Source organism: Genypterus blacodes, unplaced genomic scaffold (assembly GCF_046128005.1).
Source record: "Genypterus blacodes isolate CSIRO-AG114 ecotype Tasmania unplaced genomic scaffold, CSIRO-AGI_Gbla_v1 ptg000058l_1, whole genome shotgun sequence".
NCBI classification, from domain to species: Eukaryota; Metazoa; Chordata; class Actinopteri; order Ophidiiformes; family Ophidiidae; genus Genypterus; species Genypterus blacodes.
This window is the reverse complement of record NW_027466870.1, coordinates 4,835,904-4,862,500: the sequence shown is the minus strand read 5'-3', so window position 1 is coordinate 4,862,500 and position 26,597 is coordinate 4,835,904. Positions and strand designations below refer to the sequence as shown.

The 26,597-nt window shown below is 41.6% G+C and overlaps 2 protein-coding genes across 2 annotated transcripts in view; both read left to right on the top strand.

Annotated features, from left to right (window-relative positions):
- LOC143002775 (uncharacterized) overlaps positions 1–10,364 on the top strand; it is a 16,329-nt gene extending 5,965 nt beyond the window's left edge. The window contains exons 3-4 of the mRNA XM_076153119.1: positions 1,873–3,580; positions 6,486–10,364. Coding sequence (XP_076009234.1) covers positions 1,873–3,580; positions 6,486–9,161 — 4,384 coding nt within the window. The 3' untranslated portion in view covers positions 9,162–10,364. The remainder of the gene's footprint in view (positions 1–1,872; positions 3,581–6,485) is intronic.
- Positions 10,365–18,557: 8,193 nt separating this feature from the next.
- pex5la (peroxisomal biogenesis factor 5-like a) overlaps positions 18,558–26,597 on the top strand; it is a 70,680-nt gene continuing 62,640 nt past the window's right edge. Inside the window, exon 1 of the mRNA XM_076153118.1 lies at positions 18,558–18,644. Coding sequence (XP_076009233.1) covers positions 18,558–18,644 — 87 coding nt within the window. The remainder of the gene's footprint in view (positions 18,645–26,597) is intronic.

The window sequence follows — 26,597 nt, the reverse complement described above, 5'->3', positions numbered from 1 at the left end:
GATTTTCGGTCTGCTTGTGAAAGGAGGGTGAATCTACAGAGAGTTGTTTGTCTGACTGAAAGAAACCATAGGAGCCATTTTATCACTTTTATCCAAAGCGACACACAAATGAGAGTTTAATACCACAAAAGCAAAGATCTAGTCCGGAGGGAACAACAAGATTGAGCTCCAAGAACTGAAGTTTTAGTGGAACAACAGGACATACGTAGGTGCCAAGAGGCAAATTCTGGTGGCACCAGGCGCTGTCTGTTGGCAGAGCAGAGTGAGTGTGAGGAAGCATAAACCTGAATGAGAGAATTCAGATAAGTGGGTGCCAGACTGGATGTTGCATTGTAGGCAAGCGTCAAGGACATGAACTTGACACGGGCAGCAACTGGAACCAATGGAAGGATATGAGCGGAGGAGTGACGTGTGCTGTTTTGGTTCGGTTGAAGACCAGCTGCTGCATTCTGTATGGCTTGTAACAGTTAGGAATGCACAGTTTTAATCCTTATGGATAGTTTTAGACTGCTCATAGTTAAGCTTTAACCATAGCTTTGGTCCTAACTTTGGCAGATGTGTGTATTTCTGTAGCTCCATATGACACAAGACAGCACGTGAAGCATGTGTGCTCTATCAAAATGCTTTGTCTGACAGAGGTAATGTCACACAAAATCAGCCAAGGTACACACACACTGGAATGGAAGCGGTTCAGGAAAAGTTTAGATATACAACGTCCCTGAAGAATATCTGATAAGGACTCTCATTGTGCTGGTGGTCTGTGTGAAGTAGGAGGCCATCACTGACGTATCTGTGACCTTCATGTCAACGCCATGTGTCTGTGTCAACACACCACACACATTATATAAAGTTAATCATCACGTTGTATTTGTTTGATTTGTTTAGTTTGATGTTAAATGGAGAGACAAAGACGTGAGGAGAAGCTGATTGGTCTGTGGCTGAGCTCTTTAGAAAGCTGCTCCTGTGGAAAGGCCTGGTCTGCACTCTAAAACAACTCACAGAGGGGAAAGAAAGCTTGCCAGAGTATCCTCCAATGTGCTGCCATGATTTGTATGGAGGGTGCAGCATGCGGGTCACATATCTGTGGAGGCTCAGACTCAAACATGTGCAGGCGTTCTGTCTGCACACATGATCTTACAGGTAGTGGCATCAAAACTTTATGCATTACTCCTCAAGAGTTTTGAGATTCACTTTTCAATAGCATTTCACTGCAATAAAAGCAAAACCAGAATAAATTGTTTTAATGGCACAGGATGAGAAATGTGGTCATACAACTCCTGTCAAACCCTGTGAGTAATGCATAGAAGCACTTCTGCTCAGCACGGGCAACAAAGTACGACACTGGTTTTTACAAATGTTTCCTTTCTGGTTAACATGAAAATGCTGAGGCTGCAACTTGTAGGCACAGTTAGCAATTAGACTTGAGTATTGAGTAGCCTCGTGATGGCGATGATCTAAAGTGTAAAGAATTCCTCCTTCTGGCTGCTCACTCAGACAGACTAGAAACCACAGACCAGAGTTTCTTCCTCTATTATCCTGGAAAACTAATAACCACTGTGCACCAAATGTTAGGGACACAGTTTCATGTGATGACATAATGATCTTGCAAGCAAACCCTTTTGTTTTTTGACTAATCAAAATTCACACATCACCCTCTCCTTTTGGTAAATTTGTGTCTGGTTTTTACTGTGATTTTGTTTTTTAAAATCCCCAAAGCTCAACACATGTACATTCAGAAACATGAAAAGTTCACAAACACTACATTCCTGATTGTTACATTGACTCTAGCTGTCTATTATTTGGTCAAATTGCAGTTATATATATTTCCTATTTGATCACAATGTCACAGATTGTTTTGTTCATCTGTTGTAGGGAAATCATGGACCTGTCCATCGCCCTCCACATGCTCCTCCTCTGTTCCCTCAGCGCTGTTGTCTGGGGCTGTCCGGATGGATGCATTTGTCAAGGAACTACGATCATGTGTAATCGCCTCTCAGAGTTCCCTGCACCAGTGCCCTCCTCCACCACAGCCCTCCAAATCTCCAACTGTACCATCTACTCTATGAAACCAGAGGATTTTGCCGACTTCTCCAAGGCCCTCAGTGGTTTTAGTGTTAGGGACACTGTGTTGAGGGAAGTGCGTCCTGGCACATTTGAATTCACTACTCATCTAGAAGGCTTGGCATTAACCAGCACTGAATTGCAAGATCTCCCTGGGGACTTGTTCCAGAATATCCCAAAGTTAGAGTCTCTGCATCTGAAGAGCAACAAACTCCAGGTACTCCGCCCAAACTGGTTAGTCCCCTTGCACAATCTAAAGATGCTTGACTTCAGTAGGAACCTCTTCACTTCTATACCTGTGGAGATGTTTCACCCTGTCACGGAACTGAAGTACCTGACGCTTTCTGGTAACAATATCAGTCAACTCTCCAGGGACTTGTTCAGGAGTCTTTCTAAGCTGACAGTGTTACGGCTAAACAAGAATTCAATCCAGCAGATTCCCATTGGCACTTTAGATAAGCTTGTCTCCCTGGAGGACCTCTCTCTACAAGACAATCTGATCACACATCTCCACATTGACCTGTTCTCCAACAACCAGAAACTCAAGAAGCTTTTCCTCTCAAACAACAGACTCACATCTCTTCCACAAGGAATTTTCTTAAACCTGCCCTTCCTGTCCCAAATCTCCTTGTATGAAAACCAACTGGAGAGTCTGTCTCCAGGAGTGTTTGGGCCCATGGCTCTGCGAGAGCTGTGGTTATATGACAACAAGCTGAGCCGTGTGGAAGATGACACATTCAGGAACCTGACTCAGCTGCGTCTCCTGGTGCTGAGTCGCAACCGGATCAGCGATGTGTCTGCTGGGGCCTTCAGAGGGCTGGAACATGTAGGGGAGGTATCTCTTCACACAAATCTGCTCAAAAACCTGCAAGCCGGCACTTTCCAAGGTTTGCCCAACCTGGTTAACATTTCCTTGGAGCACAATTTCATCATCTCCCTCCCTTCTGGCTTCCTTGACGGCCTGAGCCATTTAGGCCAGATAGACCTGCAAAACAACTCTTTCCCCAACCTGCCCCAGAAGAGTCTGCAAGCCCTTACCAAAGCAAATGAAGTACTCCTGCAGCAGAACCCTTGGAGGTGTGACCAAGGCATTCTGCCACTAAAACACTGGCTGAATCAGCACCCATCCAAGGCCAACCACAGCCTTGTGGTATGTGAAACGCCCCTGAGTTTGATTGGTGAGGAGATTGCCCTGCTGATGGATGAGAACCTGGTGCCTCTCAGCTCCACTGAGGAGCCTACAGCAACGACAACAGAGAAGAGACAGGAACCTAATACCCCCCCACCTAGACGGAGCACTTCCTCACCTGCTGTCAAGACCACAACCCCTTCAGGGACAGAGGCAGTCACCGGCAGTGGACACGAGGAAGGAGGCGGGGATTCTAATAAGACGTCGCTCATTGTCATTGCGGTAGTGTGCACCGTCATCATCAGCAGCCTTATCATCTGCTGTGTGTGCTGGAGGAGGAACAAGAGAGGCAGCAGCAATATAGCCCACAGAAATAAGAACTCTGTGCTGTAGACTGGACCACCCAACACTGAAAGCCTAAGAGTGTTTGAAGCCAAGGGAAACTGCTCACTGATTGCCGTGGCTTACTTGGAAAATGTTTATTATTAATGACACCACAAAACCCCACTGCAGCTCCATTCAGCAGCACACAACGGATTTTCCTTTGGCTTGATTAGCATTTTGCATGTGACACGACCAGAAGCGGACAGAGTACACAGCTTCATTACTTAAGTAAAAGTACAGATACCGCTTGTTAAATTTTAATCAAGTACAAGTAAAAGTACTACAGTCAGATGTTTACTTAAGTAAAAGTACTGAAGTACTTGTTTTTAAAAGTACTCAAGTACGGACCATTTTCTAAATATTGTATACTGCCACAGTGCTTACCTTTATCTATAGAAACCTCCTGGATGGAGTTTTTATGGAATCTTTCATGTTAATACCTTGAAAAATGTAACAAATTTAGAAAATAAAATCATTGACAAAAAAGTCATTTTCATATTTTTAAAATGTTACTTTATTCAACATTCCAACTTGCTCTGATGATTTAATTAATGAATTTATGGTTTAAAAAGACCAATCTAGGCCTTCAGGTAAAGTACACTCAAGACATCAGCAGTGGTGAAATGGGGATTATAGTATTCTTTGTGACGTTGTCATAAGAATAGCGTTCCCCCACTTAAATATGCATATGTACACAAATAAAGCCATATTCGGATGGGATTAGTTTGATGTGGGGTAAAATAATTTTACCTCAGGACATCTGACTGTAATATAAATGACCAATTCGCACGGGATTAAGAAATCCCTGTATAATACCAGAAATGGGAGGGGTAACTTGATTTACGCACTGCTGTCACCGGCTGTTGCCATGAGCGTGTTACATTGCTTCCTTATATCGTGTTCAAAAGGAGGATAATAATAGCAAAGAATAGGCATATAGGGACTTCTATATTCGTTGATAATAATTAATGAAGACAAATATTACCCATCAACAGTGGTGGTAAAGTCTCGGGCTGATAAATTTGCCCTTTTTTATCGGTGTTCGTATGTCCAGAACACTTCGGTTTTGCCCCAGGCTATTATATTTCGACTGCCATCTGAGGTCGTTTTTCCGAACCGTTTTACAGAAGGCAAAAGTCTCCGTAGTTTTTTCTGACATTCTCCGGAATAATTAGTGTCCAACTGAATCTGACCATGGAGTTTGCGTTCATGGTAGGAAAACTGAAGGTGATTGCTGATAGGCTGTCTCTGTCAGTGGCACCTGTACAATCCAATCACGTTTGAGAAGGAAACAACAAAATACTGAATCCACAGGGTTTCCCCGCTTTTAATTTTTTTTAGAAAAGTACTTATGGTTATGGATAGAAATGTAGCGGAGTAAAAAGTGCGATATTTGCCTTTCAAATGTACTTGAGTAAAAGTCATAAGTACTCCTCCAACATGATACTCGAGTAAAGTACAGATCCATAAAAAGTGTACTTAAGTACAGTACTGAAGTAAATGTACTCCGTTACTTTCCGCCTCTGGACACGACACATTCCCTCTTTCCTCTGCAAGTTTGCTGTATGAGACTGGGGTGCTGTGTTTGGATTAAAGGACCAGCAACTAAAGGGAAACATCTTACTAACTGTAACGACACCACACACGTTAAAACTGTCTGCAACAGTTTTGAAAATGTTACTTTTCAAGTTATTAAGTGTATTTAAAGTTGATGGTGTTGTGCTTATAAAAATGCATTTAGGTTCAGTTTTGCTTTAACTCTAAATTGCCTTTTTTTACTTTTCACAAATCATCATTTAGTTTGCAATATTATAATTCAGAATATTGACATTCATTCAATAAATGCACTACTATTAATGTGAGCGCTCCTAAATTGTGTCATTCACTGAATTAAGTGTGTTTCTTCTACAGACTCTTATGAGCTTCTTCAATGGGTAACAGATGCTGGGTGTGAGGTTGAAAGGATTAACTCTGGTATCACATCAAGATTTGAGTGGAATTTCGTGGAAGTGTGGTGGTTGGGCAGTGCGCTCATCCATCTTGTACAACTCACAGACCCTTGAGCACTACCAGAGCATGCAGGTTTGAATAATGAACCTCAGCCAGCGTGCAAAAAGTAATAATATGACAAAGTTATCACAGATCACTCTCAGAACTTATCAATCCATCCTCATATTACCACCATTTGCAGAAATGTAGTGAAAAGCAACCAACATTGGTTTAATATTGGTTAAATATTATCTATTAATAGTAGGATAATATTATTACCATATTATTTATGATATTAATATTCAATTTCCTGTGCTGCAGTGTGTAGAAAGTCTACACACTATATCAAAGAGGCCATACTCATTTTCAGCAATCTGTATTTGTGTGAGGAGGAAAAATGATTAAAAGGTTGAAATTACAAAATTCAGCTTTTCTTCGCCTGTAGTCTTCAGTCTGAACATGCAAAAGTCTGCACAAACACCCCAGTGTGTCTGATTTGTGCATTGAGCCAGACATTACAGACTTTACAGACAGCTACAACATTAGCAGCATTTCTTTGCTGCTCTTATCTCCTGCTGCAGAGGCGTGTTTATGCATTCCAGGCCTGCTGACTAGCATAGATACAGAAGATAACTACTTAGACGGTGGTTGTTTGTGTTTCTCCACGGCTGTAACAGCATCCGCTTCATCCTACGACAGGAAATAATCAGGTAAGGAAATGTCATTGTGACTGGAATAGCACTTAGACATAACTGTGTCCTGGCCAGACTAGTATTTGTTAAGCTTTTGATAATTATGGCAACCCATGTGTCATCACAAGATTGAAAAAATTGAAAATATTAAACTGTTGGCTAAACTGTAATATATGGAATAGAAATTTAGTCATTCCAAACTCTAATATTTGTCTTTCCTTTTGTAGTGAATAAGCATGTCAAGAAGACAAATCATCGTTCTCTTTCTGCCTCTGCTGTTTGAATATTCACTGCCACAATGTAAAAAGGACACTGACCCTTTTAAAACAAACCAGCATGCTTTTGGTGTAACAACAACTGAAATCCCTCATGTTCTGAGGGAAGACATAACAGAGGTTTTCTTTTTGAATAGCAACATCACAATCATCCCCAAAGGTGCCTTTGTCAAAAACCCCCAGCTGAAACAGGTGGATTTCTTTAGTACTCAGACAGCAACCATTGAGGATGGAGCTTTTGAGGGTCTGTCAGAGCTGAGGTGTATTGAGATCCATAGCACTCCATTATCGTCAATCCCAGTGGCAGTTTTCCAAAACCTCAGCAACCTGGAGTACCTGGTACTAAAGCAAAACAGACTTCGTATTGTGGAAAAAGGTTTGTTTGACGGCCTTAAAAAAGTTAAACAGTTATGGTTAAATATCAATGAGATCGAATCCATAGAAGAAGGGACTTTTGATGATCTTGAGAGCCTAACAAACCTTCATTTGGCTAAAAATCGTCTCTCCTCTGTATCTGCTAACCTGTTCTCAAAACTAAGCAAACTTCAGATCCTAAGGCTTTACGAAAATCAGCTGACCACCATTCCTGAGGAGATTTTTCAGAATTTGACAAACTTGAAGGAGCTTGGCCTGCATGGAAACAAAATAACACAATTGCCACCTAATCTATTTCCACATCGTAAAAATCTGAACAGGTTGTTTTTGGACAGCAACCGTCTGACTAATTTACCTGACAAATTCTTTATAAACTTCCCTAATCTTCAATTTCTCACCCTGAAGAAGAATCAGCTGACTGATCTGCCCCAAGGGCTATTTGGAGAAATGCCTTTGGTTGAATTGAGTTTGACCCAAAATAATCTTAGTACTCTTCCTACAGGAATATTCAGTCCTCTGAAGCAACTGCAGAAGCTAGACCTCTCCAAAAATCACTTTGCCACCTTATCTCCTGAATACTTTGAAGGCCTTGTGAAGCTTGTAGACCTAAATCTCATGAGCAATACGTTAAATTCATTGGATGCAGACACGTTTCACAAGATCCCAAACGTGACCACACTCAAGCTGGCTAAAAATAACCTCCAGACTCTTCCAGTGGATATTTTTGAGCCTTTAAGAAAAATAAGAAAAGTTTCTCTTAATGACAACCCTTGGCACTGTGACTGCAATCTGAAACATCTTCACCTGTGGATAAAGACCAACTCGCTCAAGATCTCATCTCCATCTCCTGTTTGTGGGTATCCAGAGGATTTAAAAGGACAGCAGATCGTGTCATTAAGAGAGGACCAGCTAGTTTGTCCCACTACTCCCTCTATCAGCACCACCTTACCAACCACTGCAGTCACAACCTCCACCACACAACCCACAACTCTGCCAACTACACAACCAACAACCACCCCTACTACTACAACCACCACCGCACAGACCACAACTCTGCCAACTCTGCCAACTACACAACCAACAACCACCCCTTCTACTACAACCACCACCACACAAACCACAACTCTGCCAACTACACAACCAACAACCACCCCTACTACTACAACCACCACCACACAGACCACAACTCTGCCAACTCTGCCAACTACACAACCAACAACCACCCCTTCTACTACAACCACCACCACACAAACCACAACTCTGCCAACTACACAACCAACAACCACCCCTACTACTACAACCACCACCGCACAGACCACAACTCTGCCAACTCTGCCAACTACACAACCAACAACCACCCCTTCTACTACAACCACCACCACACAAACCACAACTCTGCCAACTACACAACCAACAACCACCCCTACTACTACAACCACCACCGCACAGACCACAACTCTGCCAACTCTGCCAACTACACAACCAACAACCACCCCTTCTACTACAACCACCACCACACAAACCACAACTCTGCCAACTACACAACCAACAACCACCCCTACTACTACAACCACCACTGCACAGACCACAACTCTGCCAACTCTGCCAACTACACAACCAACAACCACCCCTTCTACTACAACAACAACCACCCCTACTACTACAACCACCACCGCACAGACCACAACTCTGCCAACTCTGCCAACTACACAACCAACAACCACCCCTTCTACTACAACCACCACTGTCCCCACCACACAACCAGCCACAACTCTAGCACCGACCACAACAACACCAACCACAACTGCTCTGCCTACAACTACAACAAAAACAACAACAACAACAACTTCACCTACAACAGTGACACCCACCACCACCATAGCAACTACAACAACCTCCACAACAACTCCAACAACTCCATCCACTACGACCACCACCCAAACGACAACTCTCCCACCAACTACTCCAGTGATCTTCATCTGTCCCATGGCACCACACAGTGCTTCACCTTCCTACATGCTCAAGGGAGAAAACAAAAGTCAGCAGTGCAAGGCTCAGATGATGATCTACACTACACTGCTGGTGGTGGAGATCACCTACACACTGGTGCTGGCGAAGTTCACCCTGTCTCTGTATCGTCTGGTGCAGTTCAAGGAGAGACTTTTCAACAGGGTCAACCTCACCCACTTTTCCTACAGGAAAGACATCATCCTTAGGCCGGTGAGAGAAGCACAACACACTGGACGTGTGTTTTAATGTAATCCTAAAAGCACTATAGAGCGCTATACAGTCAAACAACATGTTTTCAAGGTTTCTTGGGGAAATGTCAGAACCTTTCTAACTGTCACAGTAAATGTATTGTTTTGATATGACCTAAAACACAAGCACGGGATTGCTGTTGGGAAATTCATTGCTGCAATGGCAGATGCTGTCATCATCTGTTTCTCTTTCAGATCTGCTGACAGTGTTACAAGAACGTACCTAATGCAGCCTTAGCAGTTTTCTTCAGTACGACATAGGGATGTCTGGTCAAACACACATTAGAAAAAACATTGGCATAAACAGTGTCAATGAAATCACAAGGCATTTGCATTAGCAGGTTGTAGATGTGCAGCAGAGAGGCTTCTCAGGAGGCCCTGCAAGAGGAAAGCACACAATTGGCTACGATATGCAAGTCTCAGCCCCCAACAGGGGGCGCCAGAGAGCCACACAAACTGCTTCTCTTTCACTGTGAATTCTATCACAGAACAAGAAGAGTTTAGAGAAAGTTTAGCTGATGTCATCTGGCATTAGTACACATGGGATATGTACTGTACTGTGCATGTGTAGTTAGGATTTGTATCAGGATGGGCTGTTTAAAAGGTTAAATACATTAATTAAGTCTTTATTAGAGGGTGTGACAGGATCAGAAAAGCAGGTCAGACTCATTAATGAAGAGAAAATGTGCATGTGTGCAAGAGGTGATGACAGAATGAAAGACTACATTTTATATGCGTTGGTATTATTTGCTTTGTCTGTTTAACAATGTTTTGTTTGAGCTAACCGCTGACATCATCCCAGTGCTGATGAATGTCCTCAAAAAAGTAAGTTGATATATTACTTATATTACTGAATAAGAAAGTTTAAAGAAGTTGACATCAATGATAATAAAATATTGTATATATATATGTTGTTATTTGTGCCATTTCGATTCTTACTCCATTCTATTTCTTATGTGTTGTTTTTATGTTCTTAATATGTGGTTTTATGTCATTTTGCTTATCAAATTTAACTCACATATTTGTCATACTGAGGCATACATATTTCCTTTTGGATGTTTCTCAACATTGATGTCTTGCATGAAGGGCCCACCTCTTCCAATATAGGGAAATAAGCATTCTGAGCAGCTTAGTTTGGTTGTATTGTCAAAAAAACCATAAACAAATAGCACTTGTTTTGCAAGTATACAGAAAAAGTAAATGTGATATGAATCTCTCCATTAGAGGGCACTACTGAACAGCATTTCACAAACAAGAGAACAGAATAGATGTAGTTGTAAAACTTCTTATAATGCTCTCACCAGTTCACACAGGTCCCCACTGAAGTCACAGACAAGGACTCCAGTTGTAAGATGAAGAATTAGTTTGCTCAGGTTTGCTCCATATCGATACTCTTCAGCACGCGTATTGTGTTTCTTGCATATTTGATTCCTTTTGTGAAGTTATGGTTTTGTTAAGTTTGGACTGATATATCTTTGATTGACTTTTGGTATGTCAGAAGTATTGTGATGTCGGAATTTACAAAATAAACCATTATTGATCATCCTGGCTTCAGTTGTGTAGTCGACTTTTCATTGAACAGAACAAATGAACAATCATATCCTGGGGTCAGACTCAGCCCACATCCTGGTCGACCCCTAGGACAAAGCTCCAAAAGCCAACCTACTGACCAACATTTACACAACAGGATTTCTACAAATCACCAAGAAGCTTTCATTTGGTTCATTTCACTTAATTCACTCTTCAATGTGTCATAGACTTTTAATGTATACAGAATTCCCCGTAGCACTTTAATTGACTCATAAGACTTGCATAATTGTATCCACTGCCCCAGTCCAAATATGTAAACTGTGGGTCCGTAAGGAAAACAAAACCATTTACTTGCACGTGAACCACCAGGAGCGGACATCAACACGGCATACAGGTGACCTTGCTGGGAGGCGATATGATGATAACGACTTGCTGGAATGATTTGCTGATTATGTCGATTTCTGCGCTAGTGGGAAGGGCATGGAAAATAACATGTTTCCATATGAACACAACAAGAATAATCCCCAATGCAACATTAAGGCCATTTTGAGCTGATCCAATAAGAAATCAAATTTGCCTTTACTTTTCCTCGTTTTCTTTTAGGACATGGGTCACATGGGTCACGTCTCACTTCGAAGAGTGTTACAGTTTAACTTGAGCTAAACTATGTGCTTCCAGAAACAGAAGAACTTGTCATATACCTTGAAGCTTTTGGGGAGGGATAACCCATCAAGTGCTGCTAATGAGCCAGAAATGGAGCTGAGGAGGTAATTGCGTGTGAAAAGGGCAATGTACTGCAAACCACAAGAGGTCCTAAAATGAGGCAGAGCCCATTACAGCCAAACTAAGGCATCTGAAGTGGAAAATAGTTTGGAGTAAGCGGACAGATTTTCACATAGGGTTGATGCGGCCGATTACCTGGGGTTAATGACAAGTACAGGCCTATTATTATGAATATGTGGAACACAGGATGGCTGATTGATTTTCGACCACTGTAATTCCTACTGTGCTTTATTCTTTATCATGACGGGGGGAGAAAACTGGAGAAAACGAGGAGATCCAGATACAAATCGGCCAGAAGAGATGATTTACGCTTTCAATCAGCAGGTGTTGAGAGAGCAGATGCAGGTGTACAGTGTGATGTACATGTGGCTCCCTCTCTGCTCTATATAGACAAATAGTCACATTTATTCATGTAATTACTGTTTTTGTAAAAGCTTCCCAAAAGCTTTTTCAGTTAATAAAACTTATAATCCAATTTTCTCATATGGATCCATCATCACCGTATTGTCTAATTTGCTTAATCCCTCAATTACAAAATTTATATATAATACATTTTATCATTTCATTTTGACTGATATGTACAAAAATAATCAAATGCAAATCCCTGTTTGCGTTTTCATTTTTGTAATTTGTCTTGTGTAGTTTTGTGCAGCCTGCCAGCAGAATGCCATGCAGATTAAGGGACATCACGTTTTAAACTTCTGGGCACATTACAACATCATGCTTTATAACATCAGTCACCTTGTTTATAATACAGTGACTTCTGTACTTGAGTGTTCTGATACGACTCAACCCTGCACACACAGATTGCATGCTTTCATTCTGTAACCAAGCTCTTAAATTTCACCACCTCTTCAGTAACCTGGAACCTATCCTGATTCAATCTCATCAAACCTCTACTGTCCTTAAAGCCTTACAATGAAATGACCTGGGGAAAATCCACATCATTGTATACTTTTAATGTTGTGTAGACAAATATACAATCACACACATGCAGATTAGAGGAAGCACTGCCCTGTGGCTCTGGAAAAACACAGCCGCTTTTGCTTTGGCGTCTGGCACATTCACCCCCACCTCCCACCCAAAAGAGTCTCCAGCCGTGCCAGCTGAGTCCAATCTCTGGCTGCCAGCTGGACCCCTGGGAGGGCTGCAGCAACATGGAGTTGGGGTCACCATGACACCTCCGCTCTTTCTGCTAAAAATGGAACATCTCAGGTACTAAAATACATGAAATACATTGGCCAAGTCAACCCACATAAGTACAATAATCCTTTATCCCTACAGTGATGTAGATCAGGGAAAGGTGACAAGTAGAAAAGTAGTTACACAACAAACTTCACATCAATACATTTAAGTTTTGTATTTCCTAGATGTATTCATCAGAGTACCTATGCTCTTTCTAGCCACAGCACAAAAGCCTGCACAAACAGTGATCGCCACCATGGATACACATAAACGTCACATAGAAAAGAGCACAACCTGCATCACATCACAGTACTCTTTGATTAAAGTGCTTGTCACAAATATACCTCCAAAAGTAAATTTGAATCTTGAAATTTTGCATTTTGAATATTGAGGTCACAGAGTTGGCATCTGAGGCTAACAGGAAGAGAACTCATGTTTTGTTGTACAGTGGCTTCTCCTGCATTTATTTAAAGTAAAGGATTATAATTTACAGGTACCAGAGTTCCCTGTGGCTTGTGTAGGTGACTGGGAGTGATTATTATTGCATCTGATTGGGCCCAAAAGGCAATTTCCCCATTATACAAGGAACAAGAAGGGGAATAGAGGAGAAATAGCTCAGGAAACTGCATGCAGTTTGATGCAGTAATGGTCAGGATTTCCCTGAGGTGCAGAGGAATCTTTTTCTAAGCCTCATTACATTACATTACATTACATTACGGTCATTTAGCAGACGCTTTTATCCAAAGCGACTTACAATAAGTGTGTTCAACAAAGGTAGATAAAAGAACTTTAGGTCACAAGAAATCGTAAGCGCATTTCCTTCCTAAACCAACAGCTAAGAACATAACTAGAGCTAGAGTAGAAGTGCAATAAGTTAGGTACTATAATAAATCTAGCTCCTGCTGAATTTCATCCTATGATGAAATTCATCATGCTACCCTGGAAATTCATCATGCTACCCCTGGTTTCAAACATGCTACCCTGGTTTTGGTGTTGAAGAGGGACTATTGACCAATGGAATATCCAAACAGTCCTGATTTTAGTGTCAAATAAGGCCCTGAAACTTTCGCCTCTTTCATTTGTAGTTTCAAACTTTTACTGTACTGAGAGACAAGAAAGGGAAAAAAGTTACAAACATTTAAGCAACCGGGCTGATGAGAAAATGAATCTTGGATGATTCTTAGAATAATGACATCCATGACCCATCTGCCAAAACAAGTAGAAATAATGACTATAAATAATGACTTGTCTGCATTTGTAAGAGGGAATGGGACAGAAATAGCTGTACTGTGGAACAAAAAGATGGGTTTATTTTTAACCTGTCCTCTTCTCATGTCTTATTTTAGTCAAGAATTACTTTTCTTGTCCATCCTTGCAGAGGTGTCATCAATCTCCACAGAGGTGCAACCTGCTGCTGTGAAATATTAAGGCAACAACTTTGAAGGTGACAACAACTCATCCAACGGAAAAAGGGGGAAATGAAAAACAAAGTAGAATCCTCAAAGTCACAAATGTGTGTTTATCTGGAGGGCGAAGTGGAGAGAAGGATCGACTTCATGAGATGTTTCACCTTTGTGTCAGCCCTCAGTTCATGGTCCGAATACAGGACACAAGAGAAAACTCCACCTTTCCCTCACCAGATTCACAAGAAAGAAAGTTTTGTCCATTTGCAAACATCAATCTTTAAAGCTACCAACACAAATTAAAAAATGCAATCAGGAAATCCAAAGCAGCTGCAGCTATACTACATATACTCATAGAAGCATCTATGCCAACAAGCCCATAAGTATGACTGTGTGGCTTAAGGATTAAATGACGCAATGAATGAAAGGCATCAGCTGTTTGACTTGGGCTCAGTCGACAGTTATATCTCTTCTGTTTTGAAGGAATTATGATTGCGTTATTTTAATCCAGAAAAGCAACTCTGGAGCAGACATCTGCTATTGCAAGACATCACATTCATGTCTCATGTCATCATTTACGGTTAGACAGCCGGCCTGAAATAGATCGAAACAATCTTGCCTACAACCCCTGAAATACTGTCAGAGAGGCAATGTGTGTGAGGAATTGCACAGGTTGTCCCAAAAGGCTGATATGCACACTCTCTGTCTCTATTAGCATATATTTTCATATTGAAAGCCTGATATTTTTGTACATCCACTCTGTCAAATTACACGCAAATGTTATGAGACAGCCAACAAAATCTTCAGAACAATCTCATCTGAACTGAATCAGATGAGCTGCCTTTGATGATTCTATTATAGCGCACCACTCACACACACACACACGCAAATGACATTCACATATATACTATAACATCATAATATCAAAGAATTCATTAAAAGGGTTATATGTCATCAAACAAACTCCACTCTAAACCACAATGTGAAGCTTTACCCTCAACAATCAAAGCTGCTGGAATACTTTGATGCTCTCAGATGAAGCACACAGTGTCACAACTCTGCTGATGGTTCTGTGCTATGCTCCACTCAGAGAAAAGCAAACATTTTCTGGGTACTTTGGGATCAATTTTGCTCTAAAACGTCCTGAAATGACTTGAATCGAATCGATCGAATCTCATTTCCACAAACACATGCCGGTGCTCGGCCCGTGTCTGCGCTCAGCACTTCTAAAAAGCACCCTTGGGACCTGAACAAACAACGTGATGACACATACAGACTTCGACGTGCTGTAGGAAACTAAAGCAGCATTAAGAGATGTTTTACCTGCCAGGAGGTATTCAGCTTAATATAATGTTGCAGGCAATGTGTTACAATGTTGACCTATCTATCCATTTAGTACAATAAAGGTAAATATATTTGTTGTTAGGGATCCCACATGAGCCATTACAATTGTTGATTTCAAATTATAACAAACACTGTGACTGACAGATGGACATACATCAAGGATAGAGGGACAACATCTTGCAAAATGTATCTTAAAGCCTGAGGGAGTTAAGAGACAACGCTTGATAGAACTTCAACACACACACACACACACACACACACACACACACACACACACACATTCTGTCATTGTGAAGTGCTGCTTCAGGGGGAAATTGAACAGCAGGTGCAGGCATCATCAGACAGATTTAAACTTTGAGACAATATCCGCAAACACACAATTTATTACTGCATGTAAAATCTGCTGCCAAGACTCATGAGATAAATTTAATGTGATTGCCGGATGGCCTGAGCTCAGTCGGGCAACCGTTCTTGAACTTGAGGTAATCTGAGGTATTGCTTTGTGTTCATGTGTATAAACTCATAGCCTGAACACACAGGATGGTATGAATTGAAATTAACACTTCATTAATGACAATCTCATTCTAAATTTGGAGGCACATTTAACAGGCATCTTGCAATTTAGAAACAGTTACTTCATTTGTTACAACGTAAGACTTTTAGGAGCCTTTTGCAGCTCTAAATGAAGCCACAATAATACTGCAATTACAAGTGATACAGTGAACATAACCCAGCTGTGTCCGCCTGTGTTCAGCTCAAAATCTCACCACCTTCTAAAAATGAGTTTTCATTAATGTGTGGGAGGTTTAATGGTTGTATATAAATTCCCCTGGAGATGTTTTGCAGGTTCAAGCAAGCACAGAAAATCAGGGGGGAGAATTGATTGAATTCCCCACATGTTTAGTCTGTGCATAAGCTAACTCAGCTTCAGGGTGTATAACCTGTTTATTTAGATGAGGAGGATGGAGGATGGTGAAATGAATTTGAGCCTGACAGCAGTTAAAATGTAAAACTAGATGTATAGTATATTGAGTGTCTGTAAATACAACACAGAAACATTTACATATACACTCACTCACTATTTGACCGCTGAACTTGACCCCAAAGTGACATTCAGTCGAGCCAGGAGGACTCATGTCAGTGCACTTGTCAGCATTGAAGGGCCTGTCTGCAGTGTCAGGGTGGTCCTCCAGTTGACCTTTAACCTCACAATGGACCACTGCCAGCTTTAAGTAGCAATATAAATGGAAATCAACCCTTCCACACACACACACACACACAACTTTTCAGAACAAATAGTGTGGTGACAGCAGAGGAAAACTTCTTTTTTGCATTGGATAACTTATTGGCATATTCCACACTGTTAAAGTTTGAAGCCCCAGTCATTACCTCACATGTCCCAGAAACAAACTCACATATAATCAAAACATACAAGACCTGCATTTAAGAAGTCAAAATACTCTGAACAAAACAGAGTTTCAAGGATTTTGTTCATGTTGATAAAAGGAATCACGCAGCCACTGCTCGGAGAATTATGATTCATCGCAATCAGAAGAACTCTGGAACAAAGCGAGGAGAAAAAAGACGCATATAAATAAAACACAAGAGCTAATGGGCTGGAATGGATTCAGATAAAAGTAGAGAAAATGGGCAGTGTGAGCAGAGGGCAGCGGTGAATTAGTGGAACATAGGGACTAAAGACGTCACCTTGGATGATAGCTCTTAAACAGATGAACTACAGATAATCACAAATAATAGACCAATCTTGAGTTGACATTGTGTTTGAATATGTGGTTTCATGCAAGATCCTCTTTCTGATTCGAAAAACGAACCTTGCATCTGAGTGTGTGTGTCTGTAAATTGGACACTGGAACTTTCACTGTAAAAAGACATCTTACAAGGCTTGAGTTACATTGATTCAGGTTGTTTCTGTCTTCTTTGTGTCGAGGAGAACTTTGTATTTTCTCCTTCTGCTGCCTGCCCCTGTCAGACTCGGTCCAGATATCACATGGCCTTGTTGCTCTATGCTCAACCATGCCCTCACCTGTGATGCACCCATCCATATGATACCGTATTTAGCCCAAGGCGGGTGTGGGGTCTTAACAGCAATTCTGTGCAATGCGTTCTAGGGAAGTACCTGCAAAATACAAAGCCCTGTGTTGCCAGATCTGACCTGTTTGGTCCCGGCTCCACCTGAATACCTGGATAACATTCAAGGATCATACGAGTTACAGAGACCTGCAGGATCTTTTTTTTTTATCTGCATAGAATAGGTGCTTTGTGAAGGCCATTTATCTTGGTTGCCGACATGAGACTTGTTGGGAATGAATGGAGCAGAACTGTGAATTCCCATGGAGGCAACATAGGCAGTATCACCTGTGTTATGAAAGTCAGTGATTTTTAGATACCGACAACTTGTTCTGTTCTTTTCTTGTTCTGTACTTTGGCTCTCAGCTGAAACAGGATGGATGGCATGAATGGAAAAATGTATTACTGGCTTTGCTGTCTCATTATGGATTGATGGTTTCTATCTGTAGGAGCTTACTCCTCTAAATGGAAGAGGAAGTGTTTAAAATCCCCCAAGAGAGGCAGTTTATGGAAGTTATGCAAGTGGGAATTAAATGTCATCCGAGTATTTTTCACCACCAGAAATCTATGCAAGCTGTGCTTTTGTTTTGTTGCGCAATCTGTGAATTTGAGTCAAAAAGTTCCATGAGAAGCACATGTAAACTGTATGTACATGTTGTGTTAAGATGTGACCTGATCATCTGTGTGTGTGTGTCAGGATAATGAAGACAAATCTTAAAGCAAGGCCTAAATAGCATTTTAATGACAAGGCAATGACCTAATTACACACAGGTGTGCAGTGGCTTGTTTTAAACAGCCACAGGGGGGCCGGCAGCTGAGGAGACAGAACAAAGGACCAAGCTGGTCGACCCAAACACATTACAAAACATGATGGAGGAGAGTGGAACAGTGGAAGAGATTTAATTACAATACAAGCCGCATTAATAAAGACAAAGTTGAATTAACGCTTTGATAAGACAGACAATCCAAAATGTCTCTCTTTAGGAGAGCCAGGAGAGTCAGGTTGTGTGGTGGTCTTACCTCCTCATGTAATCTTTCCTCTCCATTGAAACTCAACGATGATGGCGGGCCAATCTTCCTCCACTTCACAGCCAGCGCTCTCAGTGCCAGCCTGTGTTTGGAACATGGCCATGTACACCATGTACCAGGTGAGTGCTCCTGTTTTCCTTTCCGAGCAGATGCTAATGAGTTAGCGTCTGCGCCTCGATGGAAGCTGGCATGCCAGGTGACATGAGCTCGTTTGTATTCAGAGCCTATGAATGTTAAATATTTGAGTTAAAATAGTGACTTTGTGTTCTTGTGTACTTTACAACATTTGACTCCTCTACACCAGTTCAACACAAATAAATAATGACTGTAACCTATTATTAACACTAGTGGGTTGAGTGAGTGTGTATGCTCTGTATCTGACACTATGTCATAATGAGTAAAGAGACGACAGAGACCAGAGTGATTAATCTCAGGCCTACATACACTCCTCACCTCAGCGCCTTCTGTCTACTACAGAACCCTCTGATGTCAAGTTCACAGGTCCCTCAAAGTCACCGATAATTGGTCACTGAGGAATTAGCTGTTGGCAAGCAGAGACATGGCAAGCAGCCTGGGTGTCTAACCATGCACGGCCAGATCAGACACTTGTGTCACTGCAGCGGCTCAAACATTAGCACCCACAATGCTGAGTCACCTGGAGTTCAGACAATTCAATGTTCTGCTTCTAGAACTAATTTAAACAGTGTCTTGCTCTATTTTTAAACATACAAAGGAACAGCTCACTGCGCTTCAGTGTGTCTTAACCATTATGAGCCTGACTGAGACAAATTCATCCTTTGTGCCTGAACAGACAGACAATCAGTGGTCTAAAGTCTTCCTTTCACAATATAATGAGCTTTCCAAATATTAAGGTAGGTGTGTGTGTGTGTGTGTGTGTGTGTGTGTGTGTGTGTGTGTGTGTGTGTGTGTGTGTGCAAAAAACATGATGACAAAGGAGTGGGGACACAACACACCATTCCCTAATAGCTGCAAGCACGTCACACACATCTACACCTATTTACCTTTTAGATTCTCTTTTACTCCGCTCATCCGTCACGACGCTGACAACACAGGAGAATGAGATTTGAAAGAAACCGTAACTGACGGAGAGCGAAATATAGAAAGAAGATATTTTACCTTGCTACACTCCATCACTTCTCCATCTTGTGTAATTTATCACAAAAAGCGTGGCTGACTTTCCCAACCTTGAAGTGAGTCTGACTCACCGTCTCAGTCGTTCCCATATGTACCTATGGATTAGCATGGTAGTCATGCTCGGACCGATACAGTGCAAACTCATTAGAATGAATGGAGATGGATATTCTTGGGAGAGCTGTTTACTTGGGTGAGGCCAGAGTTTAGCAGCCAAGTAAATAAATATCATGTCTCTCATGCAGTTACAGTCCATAAAATACTGTATGTTCCACTCTATCATTTCTGATGGAATTTGAGATGCAGTGTCATCATCAATGCTTTTAGCTGATTAGGGATAAATCACAAATCTTCTAACAAAGTACTTCTAGTGAGACAAAAATAGAACAGACTGAGTGAAATTCTAAAATTGAAAGCCTTTCAAAGTCAATCATCAGGCTTTCAAGGGAACTTTCTAAGCAGCTTCTGAAGCCTTGATGTCCTTTCCAACACAGTTTCTCTTCAGTTTTTCCATAAATGGGTAACAGAATAGACAGAACATCTCACTGGTCAGATATCATATGGTGATCTGATAAATAGAAGCTTACCTCTAAGTCCCAACGCATTAATTTGTCAGAACGGCAGCCAGCTGTTCGGGTCAGAGGTCAACACCGGATTGTCTGGCTCCATATTACACAAACAAGCTGCCGAATAGTGCTACATTCTGAATTATTTGTCAAGCTCTCATGTTATTGGTAGATGAGCTGTCAAAGTAGCGCGTCAAGAGTAACAGCTTTGGTAACAACATGCGAGAAAGGTCAGGTCTTATCAAAGTAGTGCAAAGAGCCTTTAAATGAGAATCGTATGCTTTCAAGTTTGATACATTATGAAATCTCCTTTATCCATTTATTGTGTTTTGACTGGCACGTCTCCATTTGCCCCGTTGACAGTGTCCCGACAGCTTAAGCGGCTCAGTCAGAATGAGCTACGCAAATAGTTCATGTATCATAGCTCAATCTGTCCAATACTAATAGAGAGGTTTTCCATCTAGGGCGGAATGCTGCAGTATCTCTGGACATTTTTAGCATTTAAAGATATGGAGGAAGTTGCGGGTAAATAATGTTTTGCATCCAGTGACATTGCATCCAGGGAGGCAGTGGCTCAGTGGGTAGTGCTTCCGCTTGGGAACCAGAGGGTAGCCGGCTCGAGCCCCTGCCGAGGTGCCCCTGAGCAAGGCTCCGAACCCTCAATTGCTCCCCCCTCTCCCCCCGGTGGTAATGTAATGTAAGTCGCTTTGGATAAAAGCGTCTGCCAAATGATCGTAATGTAATGTAATGTAATGCATCAGTAACATTAAGGCTATCTAGCTAATTATCTGTTTGTGCTGTTGTGTGTTGGCTGTCATAACAGGTGAGAGATGGTCACACTGACTGAATAAACTGTACCTACACCAGGCGCACAACATAGCCAACACTCACAGGATTTACACAACACGGAAATCTGATGTCTAATCATTCGTGAGCCAAATTTATTCACTTTCCCCAACGCAGGTTAAACAGGGCAATATCCAATATTTGTTCCAAATGACACATTTCTTCATACGTAAATCCACTTCCAAATCCAAAATAATTGCTTTTGTAATGTTGTCAAAGGAATATTCACAGTCGGTGAGCAAACCAGACAAGAAGAATGAAACGGAGAGGGGGCGGGGTCCAATTACAAGAATGATGAAACTGTTCATTGTTGCGAACAGAGACACAACACCAAAACTCCCGTGAGCACCTTGAGATGTTCAATGTGCCTTCATCCATGTTGGGTTCTGGTAGGAACATTGAAAAATAATAAAACCATCAGACCCCAATTTACATAATAGAAAGGCTGCTTGGATGATTCATTGAGTTCCTGCCTGATCCCTCAAGCATATTATCCATCAGCGCACTGAGAGAATGGCACATCCATTTAAAATAACATGTGGCTGCGGTGAAATCAGTCACACAACATGAAAGACCACGTACATGCATGTGTTACACTCCCCCCTCCTCTATAATGAAAAAACAACTACCAGTCAATTGCTGTTAGGATTGATCTTGATCTCTACATGCATCACTAATACCTTTTGGTCTGGTTACACAAGATAAGTATGCCAGTTTTGGGCCCCGATTCCTTCCTGTCCCAGTTTTTGCCAGATGGTGTGAGGTTTACTTTATGTCCTCCTATCTGCTCTGATTTAGAATTATGCATTTCAAAATATGTTGAATATTTACAAATCCTGTAGTTTGGGGGAATACACAAGCAAGTTCACAGGCTGTGTGTGCAGTGTGAGGGATGCAAGCTGACTGAAACAGACGTTCATATCTCATGCTGCAGAAAAATGTATCACTCAATGTAGTTTGATGTCTTGTATCTCTTATCCTAAAATCTTACTCGAACCAGAGAATGTATCAGAAACTGCAGCTCAACTGATATAAAGCCACATGTATGATCACCACAATTAACTGGATTACATGACAGTGTTTGTGGTCTAACAAAGAGCCTTGCATTGACATTTGAACAGCTTGCTACAAGGTCATCTGGCTGTGTTTTCCGCAAATCCAGACACTGGCATTCGCTAGACAGGATCGACCAATTACTGTAAATACAATTTAATCTTTATTGCCACTGCAGTAATTTACCTTTGCTTACCAATTGTAAAACACACAGATAAAAGGAGGCACTGAGGGGTCAACTTTGTTTGAAGGTACTCAGCGCTCAGACGGCCTGTGAACGCTACGGGGCTTTTATCGGCCACCAAACAAGTAAATAAAGCAGAAGCAGGCAGCTGTATTTGCATTCTAAACACTCTAACAATCAGCCGGTAGTGATATCAAAGCAACTCCGCAATGCCCCTTGATCTAGTTTTGAATTCGGCATGAAAAATCCTGCATTTACAGATAAAAATAAACACTTACATATCTGAATGTTCCTATTTTAGCTAATGTGAACCAGATCACCCGACATACTAGTTTGTGTTTGCGTGAAGGGATGAATGGGATTTCTCTGCACGCCTCAACTCATCTGAGGGAATATTTGAGAAACATGAATTATGGATCGGGTGACGTGCACGGATACAGCAGCTCCGGTAATAAAGCCTGCAGAACAACTGGATAGGCTACATATTTAAATAGGCTACTTCCTTTGTGGTCATGTCATCTGGGCATTAAAGATTCAGACGTTGTGATAGCCTAACATTAGGGGGGGATTGCAGGGTGAGTGGGTTGGAGACGGGGGAGCATTATCCGACCAGCATCACCAGGCTGACGCTCGCGGGAAACCGGAGCTGCGAAGGCAAGGCTGATAAGCTGGGAGCATAAGCTGTGTGTGTGTGTGTGTGTGTGTGAAGTGTCCATAATACCCCTACAAATATTTTATATATAGTTATTTTTTTATGTTAATGATGCAATAATATTCACAGGCCATTTGTTCAGCTTGAGTCACATTCAGTGGAGGGAGTTTTCATTAATTCACCATCAGAAGCATCAAAACTACAATGCAGATCGTGTAATAACACACCGTCATGAGATTCAACAACTCAGTGTCGCTTTAATTTAATGTTTCTCTTTCTGCTCCATTTAATCCCTCTGCCTTCCTCCATCCTTATCCATCTGTGCCACCAGACTATAGACGTTGACCCAGGCTATAACTTACCAGAGGGGAAAACAAGGCCGGTGCATCCTATTTAATCCTCTGATATATCACTGTTGACCAAGACCGTTCATTTAATCACACACCAGGAGCGGCATCACTGGAAACGCAACACCAGGCCAAGGTCTTGGCTGTCATTAAAGCACTAAAAGAATATGTCAGCCTTTTGCGCCGGCCAGTTCTTAGATCCCCTTACTGCAAGGTGCCCAGGTGATTGGTAGCAGTAGCACCTCTTTGGTTTCAAGGTTTTGTGTGTGTTTGCATGTGTGTGTGTTACACAAGTGTGGTACAATGTGAACAGTATTTCTAAGTATTACTAAGAGAGTTTTGCTCAGCACAGACTCAGGGGTTACTCACTTGCTGCTACATCTTCTGCTGCTTTAGATCATTTGCCATCATTTCCTTGCTCTATTAACTTTCTGTCATTCTCCTCCAGAGCGTTGTGTTTTGTTGGCTCCGTGCTAATGACTTGTCCTTCAAACAGCAGATTGGGTGTTAGTGTAGTTGCTCCGCCTGGAAAATCGAAATAAATCTTCTCTGAGGTGATCTGTTGGAGCGTGCAACTGCTCAGGTACTGCAGGTCCTCAGGAAAATAATTTAAAATTAGTTTTAAGTTTCACTCTTTGTGTCTTTGTTTGGCCGGGGGAGAATTTGCCTCTCGACAACATTCACGGTGTTTACTTTGAATCACTGGAGCAGCGTGTCCTCTCCAGTTACATCCAGCGTGGCCAGAGCAGAGAAACACCGCCACCTCCTTTTGGTGTGTTTGTGACAACACACACTTTCTCACTACTGTGTAGCGCTCGTTGAAGGCCACAGCAGGTTCAAGCCAACACAGCTAAATGATGATGTCACAAACCCATACACAGCTTTGATCATTTGATTATGCAATGAAAGACAGAGTTGTGTTGACTGATGCATAATGGGTTATGCAAGAAATGATTGTCTACATATAAACCATTGTATAATGTGTGGTGTGTGAGTTACTGTATATGATGTGAACGATGTAATGGCCACCTGGCGGATCCTCTGGGCAACCTGAACCATAGATTCAATTAAATAAATTCTGACAGCTATGTGTGAGAGTTCCATATGCTCAGGATGTGCCCAGAGAAACAGATGAAGCCGTGAGCGGCAGCACAATCTCAGATGCAGTTTAATTAGCTCAGCCTAAATTAGACCAATGGTGACAGCACATTATATAACTATCAGCCAATAGACGACACACGGAGTACAATGGAGCTCTTACTATTTAATCACATACATTTTTTAGAATACTTCATATTTCATTTCAGGATATGAAAAATGTGAATATTTGGTTGAAGTCTATTCATAGTGGGCCTGCCAAATGTGCTCACTACATTCTATTCTTTCTCTCATCAGAATCAGTCCAGTTTAAGATCTTAGCACATCATCAAACACTGAATGAAGGTGTTTCAAGTTTGTTCTACTATTAGCTGTTGTATTGTTGGAAGTCAAAAAGAACACACACCATTTCCTCTGGACCCCCAGTCTATACATTATAATGTCTCATTCACTGATTCATCCAGCTGAGGAAGACTCATAACTCCACTCCCCCCCTCTCCCCCCTTCCTATGTGGAGCAGGTCCAACATGCTGTTTGCTGTTTCGCTCTTTGACTAAGCACCAAAAAGTTCCATGTTTCATTCATCAGAACATGGTGTGCTACAAAATGACTGCTAAACGAAAAACATCATACTTTAATCAAATTAAAGAGCGTTGAGAGGAAATAAATCGATTTGGGATTTGAGCTAATATCTTACAAGCAAAACCATTTTGGGCTTAATCCCTCTTGTGCAGCGTCATCGCCACAATCCGCACTGCTGCTGCTGATCAAAACAATTACTGTGAACAGTCATCTGGAGAGGCACGAGTAAAGCGTTTCCGGATGTGATTCTTCAACTAAGTAATTGAACAAAGTCTCATTAGGACAAAACAATATTTATGCCCTTTGAAGCAGTATGAACAATTGTGCTGTCCTCCCTTCTGTGCCGTTTGTATTCTTGTCTAAAACAGGAAGTGATCATCGTTTGTTTAAATGATATGAATGAAGTTTCTTATAAGCGCAATGTTTAGAATTCCAGCTGGCAAACTCTGTTATGTCCATCTAAGCTGAGGGCAACATTCATCTCTAGCAGTTCCCCTTCACAAATATGTAGTCTCATCTGATCTGTTGAGTACTGAGGCCAGCATAACGTGGGTTTAATACACTATACATTTGTTTAAAGGTTACAGAACTTCAGAAATTACTTTGAGAACACAGTGATGATGCAGAAAGAATCAATAGTTTTGATCTCGGATTTATATTCGGCATGTGGGGGCTTTAATGTTTAATGCTAAACATACTGTATGAGCGATGACATCATTTATGGGTTTTTCACAAAATCTTTAGCAGCTCTATCTCATCCTCACATTAGCAAAGCAATCGGTCTGTCCGCCTGAGGAGATTGATGTCTGCGTCAGAAAACAGAAATGACCACAGTCCAACAAGGTCTAAAAATAGATGCTGCAGCCAACACACGTCTGTCATCACTCGACACGTGAGCATGAATGGCTAATCATTATTCATTGATAAAACACGCGGGAGGGGAGATGACAGAAGTAGAATTATATTGATAAACACCCTCGACGTTTCCTTGCAACGTGTTTGGAGAGATGCAGCGACACAGAGAGACTAAAAAGCTTTGTGGTTTCCATGCCTGAAGGCTGGACTTTCATCTGGTGAGGGCTGAGGAATATGACAAAACAGCAGATGGAGAGAAATATTGTCTTCCTTAGTTGCACAAGAGAAGTTAGTGAATTTGGGGATTGAACAGAGCAGAAAGTACAGTTTGAAATCATTAACAATAAAACTGACAAGACATGGAATGAAAAGCTGGAGGCTGAGTGATGAAGGGTCTTGTGGACGAGTTACTGGTCAGAAATGGGGTCTAGCTTCTCGTGACATGCAGCACATGCAAGTGCTATTTGCGGTTCAGTGACGTTACATCATGTTACATGATTTCTTGGCAGTGAAGTCTCGTCAAAGTATTTCTTCTCCCCTAGTGCAGCTTTAACTTAAATGCGTCACTTCGGCACTGTATTGCTGTAAACCGTCGGCCCCGGTTAGAGCCGGGCTCCATTAGCCACGTTTTCCTGTGATGGCTTTCAACGCAGTGACGCCAAACCTGAGCTGTTAGTTACAGAAAAGGCTTTGCTTACAAATTGTCATCCAGAAGATTGTTAATGGATGAATGTAAG